This window comes from Echeneis naucrates, chromosome 19 (genome assembly GCF_900963305.1).
Source record: "Echeneis naucrates chromosome 19, fEcheNa1.1, whole genome shotgun sequence".
Classification (NCBI taxonomy): Eukaryota; Metazoa; Chordata; class Actinopteri; order Carangiformes; family Echeneidae; genus Echeneis; species Echeneis naucrates.
Window position 1 is genome coordinate 12,120,200 of NC_042529.1, and position 16,147 is coordinate 12,136,346.

At 38.9% G+C, this 16,147-nt stretch overlaps 3 protein-coding genes and 1 non-coding gene across 7 annotated transcripts; 2 read left to right on the plus strand and 2 right to left on the minus strand.

The window, feature by feature from the left end:
• Positions 1-388: 388 nt before the first annotated feature.
• On the minus strand, positions 389-5,364 carry pdap1a (pdgfa associated protein 1a). Of its 2 annotated transcripts, none has more exons than XM_029527670.1 (6): positions 5,154-5,364; positions 4,182-4,264; positions 4,033-4,100; positions 3,502-3,621; positions 3,200-3,351; positions 389-2,453 (listed from the first exon to the last, which is right to left on the minus strand). In XM_029527670.1, the coding sequence occupies exons 1-6, from the start codon at positions 5,164-5,166 to the stop codon at positions 2,419-2,421; spliced, it is 471 nt and encodes a 156-aa protein (XP_029383530.1). In that variant the 5' UTR covers positions 5,167-5,364; the 3' UTR covers positions 389-2,418. The 2 variants fall into 2 exon arrangements, with proteins under 2 accessions (XP_029383530.1, XP_029383529.1); XM_029527669.1 differs by having other exon boundaries at positions 3,502-3,626; positions 4,026-4,100; positions 5,154-5,357.
• A 701-nt stretch (positions 5,365-6,065) lies between these two features.
• On the minus strand, positions 6,066-7,647 carry cby1 (chibby 1, beta catenin antagonist). 3 transcript variants are annotated; one of them, XM_029528030.1, is made up of 5 exons: positions 7,560-7,647; positions 7,231-7,329; positions 6,942-7,047; positions 6,702-6,814; positions 6,066-6,450 (listed from the first exon to the last, which is right to left on the minus strand). In XM_029528030.1, exons 1-5 carry the CDS (start codon positions 7,563-7,565, stop codon positions 6,370-6,372), a joined length of 405 nt encoding a protein of 134 aa, XP_029383890.1. In that variant the 5' UTR covers positions 7,566-7,647; the 3' UTR covers positions 6,066-6,369. The 3 variants fall into 3 exon arrangements, with proteins under 3 accessions (XP_029383890.1, XP_029383888.1, XP_029383889.1); XM_029528028.1 differs by having other exon boundaries at positions 6,900-7,047; XM_029528029.1 differs by having other exon boundaries at positions 6,900-7,047; positions 7,475-7,621.
• Positions 7,648-8,079: 432 nt separating this feature from the next.
• trnar-ccu (transfer RNA arginine (anticodon CCU)) lies at positions 8,080-8,152 on the plus strand. Its single transcript has one exon. It is a non-coding gene; the product is annotated as a tRNA-Arg (tRNA).
• Positions 8,153-8,364: 212 nt separating this feature from the next.
• On the plus strand, positions 8,365-15,956 carry plbd1b (phospholipase B domain containing 1b). Its single transcript, XM_029528398.1, has 11 exons — positions 8,365-8,431; positions 8,960-9,182; positions 10,521-10,604; positions 10,734-10,875; positions 10,964-11,110; positions 11,645-11,789; positions 12,784-12,984; positions 14,280-14,420; positions 14,519-14,704; positions 14,819-14,925; positions 15,780-15,956. The coding sequence occupies exons 1-11, from the start codon at positions 8,365-8,367 to the stop codon at positions 15,954-15,956; spliced, it is 1,620 nt and encodes a 539-aa protein (XP_029384258.1).
• Positions 15,957-16,147: the final 191 nt, after the last annotated feature.

Consider the following 16,147-nt stretch of genomic DNA (forward strand, 5'->3'; position numbering starts at 1 on the left):
AACGGTATGTGCTTAAGAGTTGAAAGGATGTGAAGACCAAAAGAGGAAGCCATGCTGCTGCTCAGACAGCGTTTAGTTTGTTTCTTGATGTATATATATATATATATATATATATATATATATATATATATATATATATATATCTGTATCTACATATATAGATACAGATATATATAGATATACACACACACTTTCTGAAGGATGATTATGTCCAATAATGTTTCTTCTGATGATGCTGGTGTGAGAAAGTGGAGGTTTATATTATAAACCACAGAATTATCTAAAAATATGACAGATTTCTGTTGTTTTGAAGTGAACAAAAAAAAAAGAACAATTTTTTTAAGATTATGAAAAATGTCTTAATTACATATTTGTAATATTTTGTTGTATTTATTCATGCTGGTATGTAATATATATTTACATTTCTTACATTTTTAAGTTTTTCCTGTTCCTAAAGTCTTTAAACTCCATCTCAGATCTGCACCAACACAGCTACATAACTGTCTCTCCCGTTTGTCTTAGTTGGCAGTTGCAGACTTTGAGATGATAGAAGGCTTTTTGGAACAGCTAACAGGAAAAATACCTGATCCAACATTTAAAACAAAGGTTGGTGGAAGCAAATAGATGAAAAATATGAGGTAATTTGGATTAAATGACTTTTTTGCAATTGATCATTTTACAAGTTCATGTTTCTATGAAAGTTGAATATGACCAAACGCGATGAGAGGAGCTCATGCATGTAGTGTAATGGTCAATGCTTCGTATTTATGAACATCCTTTGGAGTTTGGTCACTTTGAGGCGAACACTGCTGTCTGTCAAATGCTGCGATCTGCTGGTGGGATTAGTAAAATGCACCAAACAAGACGCCTCAAGTGTTTTTCAAATGAGTAAAAGCAACATATAACGAATAAAACCTGCATTACACTTAAACATGAAACACATCAGCAAAATTTATCTATCAATGAATTTATTTTTAAAAATGACTTCAAATACATGATGGAAAACTTGGAATAAATTTTTATGCTGTGGCTATGTCTCTCAGATTTTGTGAGTTTCTTTCAAATGTTGCTCTTTAAACTACTTCCATATTTATAGGGGAAAAAGGTTCTCCTGATCAAGATATTTCAAAATCCACCACATACGGAGTTAACAGTTTTTTATGTGCACCAGTCCAGTCTAAAAGACAGAAATGCCCTGCATTGAATTCTGTCTGCAAAGTTCACTGTCTGATGAAAAATATCTAACATACTTGCTCAGTGTAGGCTCCTTGCATTGCTTTAATTACATGAGTAAGACCGTGAATTGGTCTTGTGTGAACATTGAAAAGGCAACAAAAGATGCATTCCTTCCTAAAGAACCCAGAGGATCCCATCAAAAAAAAAAAAAAAAAAGGGGCAAGGCCACAGTCACTGAGGCAGTTTGAGACAATGCTCTCCAGCACTGATGTTTCACAATTTAAAAACTGCTAATTACAGGCGATTCAAGTAAAAGTTGCGGCGCTTTGAGCAAAGGGTTACAAGGTTAGTTCAAGGATTGAAACACTTCAACTAACAGCAATACACTAATCCAAATGAGTTAAATTGAAATTTGGAAAAGATCCAGGATACAGCAAAATAAACTAAATATGTGCTATTTACCGTACATACTGTGGCCAATATGGAAACTTATTTTCCAACTTTGTCAAATGAAATAGGGGCTCAAAACAAGGCAAATGCATCACTGAGACAAATATAAAGCTGATGGGAAATGCAAAAGAATTCAGGTTCAACTGTGTTACCAAAAGAAAAAAATCCACAAAATTCTGAAAATATGAGGTGCAGCATGCCGTATTGATCCAAGAAAGTAACTACATAGTATATTTCCTATATATCCATTTATCCTTTCAATAGTGTTCTTTTCCCATCTTCCACTGTCTTGCCTACTTACAAAACAGGTGAGATGGAGGGAAAAGTAAAGCACCACAGAAATCCTCATGCATGCTCACCTTTAAACCTGTCCAGTCATTAGGTAAACTTGTAGGGTAAGTCGGTAACATTGGAAAAATGGATTAAATCAAAAGGAATGGAAATAACATCAGCAGCTTTAGAATTAAACCCTGGTGGGTGGGGAAGAATAAAGAGGCAGTGAAGCATTTGGAAAACCTGCAATTGCCTCCTCCTGAAACTTGAAGACATTTTTAAAGAAAATTAGAGGCATCCCAAATGTTGCATTCCTCTTCATCTTGCTTTCCTCCACCCCTTTTCCCTGTCCTGATCGTGTCATGGAAGACCTGCACCCCTCTGATTTGAAATGAGGGACAGGAGTTCAGGAATGCGCCTGATGTGACACCACTTGTATTGGTTCCCTCCCCATTCTTCGCATCCAGATCTCTGTCCCTCTGAGATTGAAGTGCATGATGAAGCTTTCAGATGAACAACTTAGCGCCTTGCTTTGGCTTCTTCTGCTTCTTTTTCTGATGAAAAATAAAGAGAATTTAAAAACTGTTAACATTTTTGTTGAAAATATATTAATAGCGTCTATAAAAATGCTCCCACCACATTTGAGTCCTTCAGTCTGCCGTTTTAAACATATTTTCTAATGTTACATGTCAGGACAAAAATGGAGGAACAATAGGTGTTCAGCACATGTGGAAACACATCTTAACCAACTAATCCTGAAGCAAGTACTGAATCACCACTCAATGGTGACTAAAGGAGCCTTAGTTATTCAGTACTGAACTTGCTGATTATAAGAAAGCAACAGAGAGAGAAGAAGCCTAAACTGCACCATTTAGCTTTAATTTGTACTAAAATTAAAGAGATTCTTCACATCAAAAACTAATTGAGTCCTACCAAACTTTTCTGCCATTGTTAGCTTTACAGTGCAAGGTCATAATACACAAAGGTGACTAGATGGCAGAAGAAAACAACTTGTTAGCATGCAAACTTGAGCAGAAGAAGTGAGACAAAAGAAGGGACAGGTGAATAAAGGAATTATGAACTTGTATTGTTTGTGTACAATTAATTAACAGCTCTTGCCAATTATGCTGGCTATGTGGCGATAGACAACCAGAAGAACTCAGGAAGTCTCTGTTTGCTGCTTGATTCACATTTTTGGAACTACAAATTAACAGCAACAACTTAATTTCCACCTTTAGTGAATAATGATTCAGATCCCCAGAATGGGTTTGTATTCATTGTATTGTATTGTATTCCTCACCTTTCCTGAGTTCTTCTCTTTTCTTGGCAGCTTCCTCCCTCTGTTTCTTGATGATGGCCAGTCTGGCAAGGTCAGCTCTGGCCTGCTCAGTTTTCCCCTCAAGATGGAGCTTCATGTAGCGCTCCTTTGATTTCTGCTTCTCTATCTCCTCTCTGAGGGAACAGAAGAGAACTCTCAAAAGAAAGGAAAACTTTCTCTTACACAAAATAAAAATCTGATTCTACAAATCGATGTTAGTAAGACCTCTGTTTTTAAGCATCTGAATTTATACAGTATGTTTTATTCGACCACGTTATGCTTACCTCTCTCTGCGACTCAGTTCTCTGGGAGCACTGACATCTAACTCAGCAACCTTCTTGCTCTTCTGAGATACACGGTTGGGATTCTCAATCTCGATAAGCCCCTCTACTCCACTCCTTTTCCTGGACTGTTTTAAAAAGGAAATAGCTTTTTGATCACAGTGACAAAGCATAACTCCAGCTGCAAACACAGAGCTTGGAGAAATAATTACAGATCCTAGTGAGTTTATTACACCCAACTCTGCCTTTTGACAAGACACATAACAACAGTGAGCAATGTACAAGATAGCTCTAGACCACACATCCAGAAAGAGAATAATTTCTGTTAACAGTATGACAGTTTAAAAAAAAGGAGCGTTAAAATTGTCTACATCACATCATAGTTCATACAGCATACTGATAATTTACTTTAATGCTCCACAAAGAAATGTACAATTTCGCACCTTCTTTAATCATAGCATAACAAAATTGCACCACGGCGGATTTAGCAAACAATGCAGTTTTAATAACTCGGTGACATCACTCACATCAGACTCTTCATCACTGCTGCTCTCTCCTTCAGACTCTGAAGAGCTCCCTTTTTCTGCACCAGCATTTTCTTCCTGTTAACGCATACACATGAGCTCACATCTAATCTCATTTATCAGCCACGCCATGCCTGCTACAAAATATATTCCACTCACCATCTCTTTCTGCACTCTCATCTGTCGGTCAATCTCCTCAGGATTGCTGAACTGCTTCCCTCTGCCCTTGTGGCCCTTTTTTCCTGCAACATAGTTGTCACCATCAAATCAACATTATCCAAACATAAAGCACACTATGACTTTTAATAAGTGTGAGTCAATAAAATGAGAGACTTTATGCTCATGCTGAACATAGATAAGTACTACCAGAATAATGGTTCTATCTGTGCCAAAAAGCCTGACCTAAACACTGATCATATCTGAGGTGAGCGTGTATGGGGATGTATTATTGCATGCTGCAGGTGTTGCTGTCAGTGTGTCCACCTCCTGTGTGTGGACGCAGAGGTGTCCAGGAACAGATCGTGGGACAGTTCGGCTAATTGTACCTGCAGTTTAACGATCAACGTAAGATCTGAAAATAGTGAAAATCCGCAGACTTTGCTGGGAGATGAGTCACACATGACGCTCACCGATGACGCTCCCTTCACCGGCATGATGTGTCTACTGATCGGCAGATTAGAACTAGTACACAGCCAAACAAAGCTCAACGAGAACTAATAAAAACTAAAAGTATTTGAGGGAGTATTTCGAAAGCTAGGTGAAATTGATGTAACACATATTAGTATGTAAGTTAAACTCATCTTATAGATCAGGAGGGACGGTCTCCTGTGCACATGGTGCTGGCGGTTACACACAGCTGGCCAAATATCTAATAATACAAAGCTTTATCTACTTCGAACTCGCATCATGCGAAGTTCAACATAGATTAATACAACAATTAACGAGTGATAAGTTTGCTGCGACTTCCAGGAATCGTTGGTAGCCGTAAAATACACTCTGCTAGCCGGTTAGCATGCTAAAAGCTAAGCATGTGAGTTCAATAGGAATTAGTGCCACCTTAGCTAACGAATTGCTAGGTAGACTGAGCTTGCTAACAATTAGCATGAGCTCGGTTATGGTAACAGTACTTACCGCCTCGAGGCATTATTAAAAGTGATGTTTATACAGATGAAGACGAAGGCTATGTGGCCGGTGAATCGATGAGGTCTGCAGGTGAATTCGGCGGTTTAAAGGCGAGAAGAAAAGGGCTAGAAACTACTTCGTGTCTCCCGCTGCCGGCAGCTGAAACGTTGTTCTAGTGGTGTGCGATTCCTGAACGAATCGTTCAGAACCCGAGAGTCACCTTACCGACCCATGAATCATGATTCCTCGTTCACTGACTGATCCCGGGCAGCATGTGGCTGCGGGGACTGAAGTCAGCCGGTGTATCCGCCCTGAGGGAGGAGAAGCGGCTCTGGTTTGTTGTGTCACTCCCTTTCCCTCTCTGCTGTCGCTGTCGCTCCTGTCAGCCCGGGTCCAGCACAGGCTCCTCTCACGGTAACTCATTCGAAATGGGAGTTCACGCTTCCCGATCCACACACGTGCGCTCACAGGCATTCAGATTAAGCAGAACATTATGTTTGTCTCACAAAGCTAAGTAAAAAAAAAAAATCTCCTTGAAGTTGATAACCTTCTCGTTTCCTGTGTGTGGCTTTAACAGTATGAAATCAGTGGGGGCGGGGACGGGGCGGGTGCGTCCGCACTGACTGACTCAGTGACACAAATGACTCGAATGGCCGATTCACCTTGGTGAGTGAGTCATATGAACTCGAGTCGGGGAAAGGAACCGAGCTTCACAGCACTTCATTGTATTGCTGCAGTCACTTGGGATAGTTTGCGCATGCGTGGTTAGGGCAATTCGCCCAATCACATAAAAGGATTAAACCTTAGTAATGGTAACATTTACTCGTCATGTATATGTCTGAATGTGTTATGTATGATAAAAATGACAAAACAAGTAAAATAGTTTCTTTCTGTGTTTTATTTTTAATCTTAGTAAAAAAGAATTGTAGAAAAAAAATGCTGTAACCGAACATTGTTATTTTACTCGTTTCATGTTTACGGAGATTTAATAAAACAAAATGCAAGACAGAAAAAAATAAATAAGTCAGTAAATGTGGGTTGCTTTTCAAATGAAAATAAGCACGGCTGAGAACTTCAATACAACAGTCCTCATTGAGGATTAAACTCATTATTTCAATGCTGTTCAGTTAAGCAAAAAAAAAAAAAGGAATCCAAAAAATTTCACTGTCTATGAATATAAAAACATAAAGTCAGAAAATGTATTGCGACTGAGGCATAAGATCTGTCACTTCTTCCTTCGATGTTGAATTTTTATGTCTTCAACTTCTTTCTCCATCAAGTGATATTCTACTGTTGTCTCGGTCAACTAGAAGGGAAAGATTGGATAGCAATTATGTACCAGTATTGGTAATTAAGTTTTTACTATAAGTGAAATGAAATTACACATTTATTTATTTTTTTTAGAAGAAAGCAAAAAACAGACCTGTGCTAAACCTATGTTTCAAAGATGGTCAAGGAGCCATAGTAAGAGGATTTGTATTGGCCCTCTCACTAAAATAAGACCCAGAAGGTTTATCCCATGCCATTGCATCAGTATAATGTAAGAGCAAAGCTCACCATGTCCAAAAGGATTTCAATCTTTAGTTTCAGAAGGTTGTTTTCCTCCTCCAGCTGCACATTTCTTTTCTTAAGCCGCTGCAATTCCCTACCAGATGCATTTCCACCAGATTCTGTTTTTGACAAACAGAATCAAATGAATGAATACAATGTTGCCCATTCAGAGAAATGATAATGATGTAGCAGATGTAGCAACACCTGGCATTACAAGTCCATGTTCAGTGTTAGCAAAATTGTTACCCGAACTCCACTGTCCTTCCTCAAATTTCCAGCTCTGACCACCAATGTTCATCACTGGCGGTCCATATTCAAGGCCCAGCTCTATCTCTCTGGTCGAGCGATCCAACTTAAAAAAGAAGGCAAAACAAATCGATCCGTATGCAAAACCAATAAACAACACTAAGTTAAGCCATAAATAACGTAGGACCATCTACGTCTCAAAAAATATAAAAACACATCCAATTGCTTCTGTTCGTCTGGCTATTTATCCTTAGTATACGAAGTAGTTCAGTTAGTTCACCAAACGTACCGTGTGGAGGCTGGACAGGGAGGCAGATTTTCGAGGAGGAGTCTTCTTCGGACTGAACGTATTTCCAAAAAGAGGCATCTTTAGTGACTTTTTAAGGTCCTGTATGGGAGACAGTTCGCCATTTAGCGCACTTATATGGAACGTTACATCACGCAGCAACAGGCTGTGTTTACCGTTGCTAGCGGTATGTTACCGAGCTAATGCTAGGTGGCTAACACTCGCTAGCTGTGAACGCCACTCATACCTGACATTCAATTGAAAGTGTAGGCTGTCTTACAGGTGGGTTAGTAGTTGGTGTGTCACTGGAAATACAAAGCAAACATAGTTACCTCCATAGAGACTATTTATTTTAAATTCATTACGAGGTGTGTGGAATTCTTTTCTTTCCAAACAAAACCATGCTTGCAACTGCGCAAGTGCAAAACCTGCCCTATGTGTAAAATAGACAATTCTCTGAACTATAGAAACTCCTCACTATAAGACAATTAAATATCAACATTGAGCAAAATAGTCATAACGTTCAACCCATATATCAATTTTAGAAATATATTTCCACGGTTAAATGCTCTAGGTCCCAATACACTAACGTGAATTCACCCATTTTTAAGAGAAAATGGTATCACCCATGAGACGTAAACACGTCACCATGGTGATCGCTACATCGGACCTTACCCTTTTAATATTGTAGACTAACTACTTTTCCTAATATATCAATAAGATCGACAACACGTAGAATCTCGTTTGGGATCACTTATTTTGACAAAACACGAATTATCTTGTACAGAAGTAATCACAATGAGACAGCTATATAAACTATATAAAGTTATGACTCCGCCCCCTTTGTACCGTGCCCCAGTGGCCTAATGGATAAGGCACTGGCCTCCTAAGCCAGGGATTGTGGGTTCGAGTCCCATCTGGGGTGGACTGTTTTTGACTTTGCGCTGAGGAAATAATTTTAGGGGTGACAATGTTGATCGATTAAGGAATGCAAGAGGAAAAACATTTTAAAGACTATGTTCCTTCATCGGCTCTTCGGAAGTCGCACGCCAACAACCGTCGCTCCCAGCCGAGGAAACCATCTAAGCAATGATTGATTGACATAAATGAAGGACTCTCAGGAGAATATGAGCTGACATGGAGAAGATGAGCCTCAGACTGCTCGTCCTGCTGAGCACGTTGACTGCATCATCGCTTACTAACCGTAAGTATTGTACGTCAGTGCATGACAAAGGCTAGTTTCATTCTGTTAATGTTATGATTAAAGAGCAAAGCTTCTTTCTTCAACATGAACAAAGGTTTCTATGGCAGGCACGTATACAGATACAATTTATTGCACTTAGTTGCGTTGTTTATATTTTGAATAATGATTTTGTTTTGTTATCTTCTGCTTTATTCTATTATATGCTGCAATTTCCCAGTCTGGGATAAATAAAGTATCTATCTATCTATCTATCTATCTATCTATCTTATAAATGCAAACTCTTCGTCCAGCATATAAAGCACATTAAAGTTCAAACAGTAAGAACTTAGACTTTTGTTGTTTCTAGATCACTGTCAGTGTGAACCCATGTGCTAGTGTATCAAAAATAATATTAATTTTAGTGATAGAATAAGTCAAGTTAAAGCTGCGTCTTCCTCATAGTTCTTTCTATTGGTGTCATGACACTATCTTACATAATGAGTGTTATCCAACCATAACCCCGTAACCCTGAGTGCATCTTCCTGCAAGGCTTTCAACAGGCCACTGTGTACTGGGACGCTGCCCAGAAGAGTGTGATCCTGAAGGAGGAGGTGATGGAGACAGATGGGGGAGCCTATGGTTTCTTCAACGACACTCTTCTTCTCACTGGATGGGGCGTCTTGGAAATCTGTGCAGGTTGCGGGGGAATCAGACAGGAAGACGAGACCACTTTCTTCTTGGCTGGGTACCTGGAAGGTTACCTCACTGCTGGGTGAGTGGTTCAAATCAGATTACAGATATTTAGAAGTAAAATTATCATTACTCTTTTCTAAATGTTTATTCCATAAAATAAGTTCAAATTCTCTCAAAGGAAACACATTTGAGACATGGACTTGATTACTGGTTCAGTATCAGTAGTTTCTGAGTCTAGCAAACTTTTTTTTTTATGAGCACAGTGGTGAGAATGTCATCTTTAATGAACAACGAAGTCTGCCAGGTGCAGATGCATCCTTCTCTGTCTTTATGTTTTAACAGTTGGTGCTGCTTGAGCTCTTAGATATGTGTGAGCAAATATATCTCATATTTAAATTTTACTTAAAATGACTTCTTGACAAAACGCTTGTATCTACAAATTTCTCTAAATTGTTATATTTTCAGAAGCTGCATCACAAAGAAATTATATTTAATGCTTACTCTGAAAAGGTGACTATTGCTTAATTTCTTTTGTATTTTTATTTTGCCCACATTGCAACAGAAAAACTGTAAAAATAATTAAATTCATCTGAACTCTTACTGAATCCATTAGATAATAGAAATTTGTGTTATACATCAATTATCTGTAACTTTTTTTTTTTTATTTGAACACTTGAACATTTGAAAATTAAATTAAACAACGTGGTAATCTAGAGGGAAATTACTATTTAGTGCACTATTGGGTGCACTATTAACCTGACAACACACTTCTGTTTCTAAGATATCAGAGACAGTTTGGAATTTACTGGTTCGATCTTCATTAATATGCTGTATTCTGGTATCAATTTGAATACATTTCTTGGAAGGCCTGACGTACAATATTGTGTTGAAACAAATGTATACCATATCCAAAATGTAAAAAAAAAATAAATAACACAGCATTAATTTAATTATATACTTTTAAATACATCACTTTACTTATTTTTTTTTTCATCATATTTATTTTGGATTATTTTTTAATTTTCATTTTATTTTGACTATACCTCCCTTGTGTGCTCTTGTGTCAATTCAAATTTGGTCTTAAAGGGATTAAGAAAGGTGTATTTTATTTCAATTGATTTTATTTTGTCTTATCTTATTTTAGCTTATAAATAACATTTCCTAAATTCACTTTCAGTTGGGGGAAAATGATGCAATAGTTAACACAAGATTGTTAAAAAAAAAAACTGTTTCACCACTGAAATATATTACAGAATCTATTTTAGATTTAAATCTGAAATATCTTTTCTGGATGCCCTTAAAAAGTTATTAATCATTAATATAATTATAGTTTTTGTAATTTGGTTTATGTTTTGTTTTTTGTTTTTTTTTTTTAGTACCATGTTAATAGAAATCCTCCTTTTTTTCTCCATTGCAGACAGATGTTCAATCATTACTCCAACATGTACCCTCAGCTTATAAAGGATGAGACTGTTTTGAGTCCACTGAAAATGTTTTTGAGGTGCAGTAAAATTATCAATTTTGAATGAAAAATACAAAAATTGTTGAATGTGCACCCCAGAAATCGAACACAAGTGAAAGCAAACAGCAAAATATAAAAGTGTCTGTCAGCTCTTTGACTGATCTACAGCAAACAGGACCAGTGGACCAGGGAGCAGGTGAGGCTGAGGAGAAACAGTGACCCCCTGTGGAACCACGTAGGACTGATCCTAGCCCAGCTGGACGGACTCCACTCCGGAGCTGCACACTGGGCCAAAAGCGAACACAGAGAGGTGTGTGAATGTATGTTGGAGAAATGGTTAAAGAGCTGTCACAGTATCATTTCATTCATCTCTGAGCCTTTCTCTCCCTCCTGTCCAGCCTCTATCAACGTTTGCAGTCCAGTTTCTGAATAGTATCGGTGACCTCTTGGACCTCGTCCCAGCTCTGACGCCTCGGTCCAGCTCAGCCACAGGGACCAGCACTTTCAGGATGCCAGGAATGGGGCACTGCACTGCTCTCATAAAGGTTAGGCCAAGCTCATTTGCCTCAAGCTGTGAGAGAGCGCATGGGAAACCTCAGCAGCCTAATTGTTTGCATTGGGAGCCTTGTGTTTGGGCTTTCCTCTTGTAAAGTGTGTCAATGAGTCGAAGAGGCCATTAGAAAGGGGCTATTCTCTCTTCCACCTGCATCCATTTGGAGAGCTAAAACAAGCGCAACAGGAAGTTGCTGACTCATACAGTGAAATCAGAAATCCTCCAAATCCATCATATTTCAGAATTTCTTCTTCAATTACTGGAATCCTTATGTCACCATTTAGGAATGCTAAAATGACTTCTTACCTAAACAAAATCATTTCCACAACCTAAAGTTCTTGGTCTATCCACGAGCCTTAAAACACATTTGTTGAAGTAAGTTTCCTCAAGGTGTCACTGACATATAATGCTCACAAGAATGAAGAACCTGAAAACATGGTACTTCTGGCCCTCACAGTGTTGTCATTGAGGAATTAAAAAAACAAACAAACATGTTCCAACACTTGCTCTGACTTCTCTGTCTCAGGTGCTTCCAGGCTTTGAGAACTTGCTGTTTGGCCACTCCAGCTGGTACACTTATGCTGCCACCATGCGAATCTACAAACACTGGGACTTCAGGGTGTTTGCCACGCACACCGCCACTGGAAAGATGTCATTCAGCAGTTACCCTGGTATAGACACACAGACACACACACCTACATAAGAGCATGAAGGCAATGACAAATCCTTAAAGAAGCAAAGTCAGATTTTGGTAGTTGCAAGCAGTCATGACCTAAATTCTGAACCATACATTTGTTGGCCTCCAACACAGTGAAGAGAGACTTCTTCAGCTCTGAGCTGAGGATAGCTGCTTGTCCTTAATCCACAGTGTCATTTTCATCTTGGAAAACACAAACATTAACATTAAGGGCTTAAGTAAAATCCTCAGTGAGCATTTTCTACTGAACATAATTCTTCTGCTAAGCATACAGCTTAGTCAGTGACAAGGAAACATGTACCACACTGTGTGTGCACACCCAAACAGATCCACAATAAATTGGATTCCCTCACGGTCAAGTCAGAGGAAGCTGAGTAATTTTGTGGGCAAGGACTTGCCAAGTGGTCCAGGCCATAAAAATCCTCTTATGGGCTCCATTGCTATCAGAACACAAGTGGTTTTAAAGCCCTATTTATAGAGGCCGTGAGGCCAAGTGTTTCACTTCACTTTATTAAAAAGAAGAGATGAATTACATTGCTGCCCGCAGAGGTAGTGTGTGGCGTATGCAGCTTTCCTAAACTGATGGTACACATCTAGCATACACAGCAACAAAAAATTTTATATAGAAGCAGAGGTCATGAAAATATTCCTCCTCTTATCATTAATCTCTCGTTAAGAGCTGTAACAGCATTATTTTTATTGAACTAAGAACAGTACCTGTATTTGTATTACAATTAATGGTACATTCTAATTTATTGATTTGAATCATCTTAATCAGGAAAATATCCAAAGCTGTAAAAAGGAAATGTTAAGAAGTACTGGAGCGGAAGTATGAACTAAAACTGAAAACTTTCGTTGAATTAAATATTAACAAGAGCTGTGTGTGGATTTATTTTATTTTCTTTTATTTCTTTATTTGCCCTAAAGCCCCTTCAGCCTCTCACTTTCTGTGCCTTCACCTCCCACAGGCTTCCTAATGTCTCTGGATGATTTCTACCTGCTTGGAAGTGGGCTGCTGATGACCCAGACTTCCATTGGTGTCTTCAATACTTCTTTGTTCTCCCAGCTCAGCCCTCACAGTCTGCTGGCCTGGCAGAGAGTGCGGCTAGCCAATAGCATGGCACATAGCGGGGAGGAGTGGCCACACATTTTTTCCAAATACAACTCAGGTGAAATGTTGGTCAAGGGAGGCACTTGACCAGGTTTTTCTGCCCAGTAGTGCTATTACATTACTATCAAAGAAATATCAACTAAACAACTCAAGCCATAAGTGTCAGTCATGCTACGAGTAATGTATTTACATCTATAAAGTGTTTGTTGGGGTTTCCCTTTAAGGAAGGGGATCGCATTTGACCTAATTTTCATCTTGAAACAGTCACCACTCATTTGCCTTATCAGTATGTCACTGCACTGAAGTGAGATTGGTTGCGAGTATTTCTGTTCTTATCCTTAGCACAGGTTAGTGTTTGTACTTGTACTTAGTGTATTTGTGTTTTTATTTCATCATAGAACTGATAGAAAACTGGCCCATGAAACCAGAGTATGTACTGGGACAAAAGTTTCATTTTGTTATCTGCGTGAGACCATAAATTCAGTGGGAATTTTCACATTGACTTCAATACTATCCAACTTCTTTTTATGTCTAGTGGAGTCACCCCTGATGGTCTTGAGCGTTTTAAGGCTAGTCACCATTGGCTATACTGGCTTTATTTCTCAGACCCAGAGTTTATGTTGATTTTTATTTACAATCTGTGGTCAACACAAAGACATTTTAACGAAATAAGATCTACAGAAAGACATTGAGGATTTCTTTGACATGGGACACTGACCATGTGAATTTTCACAGGATGACTTCGCATTTGCACACTCTGAAACAGATCATCCTTCTTTACACACAACATTTGTGTGTGCTAATTGGGCAGCTGCTTTGATCTTTCACGTCATGTTGCTATGGAAAACAGGACAGAGTGTTCTTGAGACTGACCGACTAAGTCATCCAGCAGCCTCTGCTCTCATTGTCCCCATCCTGTTGTTGTGGTGACCCATAGGCACCTAACATAAGAGACTTTACCCGTGCCCGTGTTTTCATTTCATTTAGCTCGGGTTAGGTTTGGATTTTAGTTGGAACAAGTCAAAGCTTCAAGACAAGAAATTGGGTTTTTCTTCCACTGATTCCAGATCTCTCAGGCACATGCAGGAAAATTCAAGTTGAAAATAAAGATAACCTCTTTACTGTGACAGGCTGATATTATGACGTGAAAGCAGTGATTTAGAATAAGAAATCAAAACTTAGAATCAACAGTATCCTTGGGATAATGGCCAATGTGTCATTTGAGCCTATCAAGTATAAATGGTTAAATACTTTAATGGAAGTAGAGGAAAACAGATAAAATCAATCAGGCAATCAGGCAATCAATCAATCAAATCAGGCAGGAAAAAGTGTATGCTGCGCTTTGTTTTTCAGGTACATATAACAGCCAGTACATGGTGGTGGATCTGAGTAAGATCTCTCTGGGTCACAGCATTGAGAACGGGGCTCTGACTGTGGTGGAGCAGGTTCCTGGGAAGGTGATGCACTCTGACCAGACTCTAGCTTTACGGAGAGGTAAATCTGTCTGTATTTGTATGTTTCTGTAGGGGTTTTAGGTTGGTTTTATCTAGGTTTTAATATTGTTCCTGCCCTCTGTGTGTCACCCTTGGCAGGCTATTGGCCATCCTACAACATACCATTTCATGTTGAGCTCTACAATCTGACCGGGTACAATGTGATGTGGAAGCGATATGGAGTAGACTTCTCTTACGACCTTTGTCCCCGAGCCAAAATCCTCCGCAGGGACCAGGCAAGGGTGTCCAACCTCAAATCACTCAAATACATCATGAGATACAACAGTAAGTAGAATAATAACTCTTGCATCCCTGATATTTTACAGCTTTCCTGAGCTCAAATGGCTTTTTGTTTACAAACTGTGAGCACAAGTAAAGGTCAGACTGGTTTTGTTGCAGACTACAAGAGAGACCCCTACTCGAAGGGCCATCCATGTAAAACCATCTGTTGCCGTAATGACCTGAGACCACGGAGACCAAACCCCGGTGGCTGCTATGACACTAAGGTTAGAGGTCATCAGTATGTTAGTATCAGGTTCAAGTTTGAGAAATTCTGAATCATGCTCTTACGAAGTTTAATTGTGAATTGTTTGTTAGCAAATGCATGTGGTTGTGATTATTTAATCATTACAAAATTAGTGACAGAAAACCAGTTTAATTTTATATTTGAGGACATCACCAGACCTACTGTTGATTTGTGGTGTTTGCACCTAAAATGACTTAATTTTTCTGTACTTTCATCATATTATTATGTAGTATCTAAGAAACGTTTCAAGGTAAGATCTTTACACAGGGACAATATTGTTTGTTTTGGCCTGTAATTACTGCCCACCACAATCACAAATGCCCTTCCTGATCCATACTACCCACATTTTTCAGTGGCAGAACATTTAATTGTGTTAAAGACATTTCACTCAAAACCACAAATGGAGATGCTGGCCAAAGTCAGAGCATCACCAAAGGCTTTAAGATTCATCATTGTTGGAGAAATAAATGTCTGTACAAAACTTGAGTCAGGGTCCATCATGGGGACACTGATATAGCTCAGAGGACAAGTACAAATTTTAACCAAATGTTCAATTAATAGGCGATCTTTATACTCATCTTTTATCCACAGCAATTTTGTAAGGAGTTTTTAAAATGGCCTTTCCATGCAAAATAAAATGAAATAAGATTATGATGAAAGATGTGATGCAAATGTTTTGTATTGAACTCCATTAATGGTGAGAGAGCTGTCTTCATGGATATATGCAATATAAATGTTATTGCCTTGTATCTCTAAGGTTACACATTACAGTACACTTTCTCCCTGTTACTGCCTCCTTCACTTCTAGCCTAATGCCTCATTCTCATGGCACAGGTGACTGACTATCAGAGGGCTCGGCAGCTGGTTGCAGAGGCAGTAAATGGCCCCACTACACATGGGGGTCTAAGGCCATTCTCGTGGCAACCGTTCAACCTCACAACTCATGAGGGTCTCCCGCACACCTACAACTTTCCTTTTGTCACCATGAGGCCCACCCTGCACAGACCCTGAGAGCACAGAGATGGTAAAGACCATCCTAAAAAGTAATATCATAATACTGAGCGTCCTGGCGGTGCATGTGTGGTAGACTGCCCTCAGTTTGTAAGACTGGCAGTTACAAATACAGTTGTCACAGTTATTTTATAAAATATGATCAAATACTGAGAAATGTAATTAATTTTATTACATATACTGATAAGTCA

Excerpts from the sequence above, each read along its gene's own strand:
- pdap1a (XM_029527669.1), bottom strand. Across the intron at positions 3,627-4,025 it reads GCAGTGATGAAGAGTCTGAT|TCCAGGAAAAGGAGTGGAGT; the intron begins GTGAGTGATGTC and ends TTTTTAAAACAG. Across the intron at positions 3,352-3,501 it reads GAACTGAGTCGCAGAGAGAG|AGAGGAGATAGAGAAGCAGA; the intron begins GTAAGCATAACG and ends CTGTTCCCTCAG.
- cby1 (XM_029528028.1), bottom strand. Across the intron at positions 7,048-7,230 it reads CCCTGTCCAGCCTCCACACG|TTGGATCGCTCGACCAGAGA; the intron begins GTACGTTTGGTG and ends TTCTTTTTTAAG. Across the intron at positions 6,815-6,899 it reads ACATGGACTTGTAATGCCAG|AATCTGGTGGAAATGCATCT; the intron begins GTGTTGCTACAT and ends TGTCAAAAACAG.
- plbd1b (XM_029528398.1), top strand. The coding sequence starts at position 8,365 with ATGGAGAAGATGAGCCTCAGACTGCTCGTCCTGCTGAGCACGTTGACT. Across the intron at positions 8,432-8,959 it reads TGCATCATCGCTTACTAACC|GCTTTCAACAGGCCACTGTG; the intron begins GTAAGTATTGTA and ends TCTTCCTGCAAG. Across the intron at positions 9,183-10,520 it reads GAAGGTTACCTCACTGCTGG|ACAGATGTTCAATCATTACT; the intron begins GTGAGTGGTTCA and ends TCTCCATTGCAG.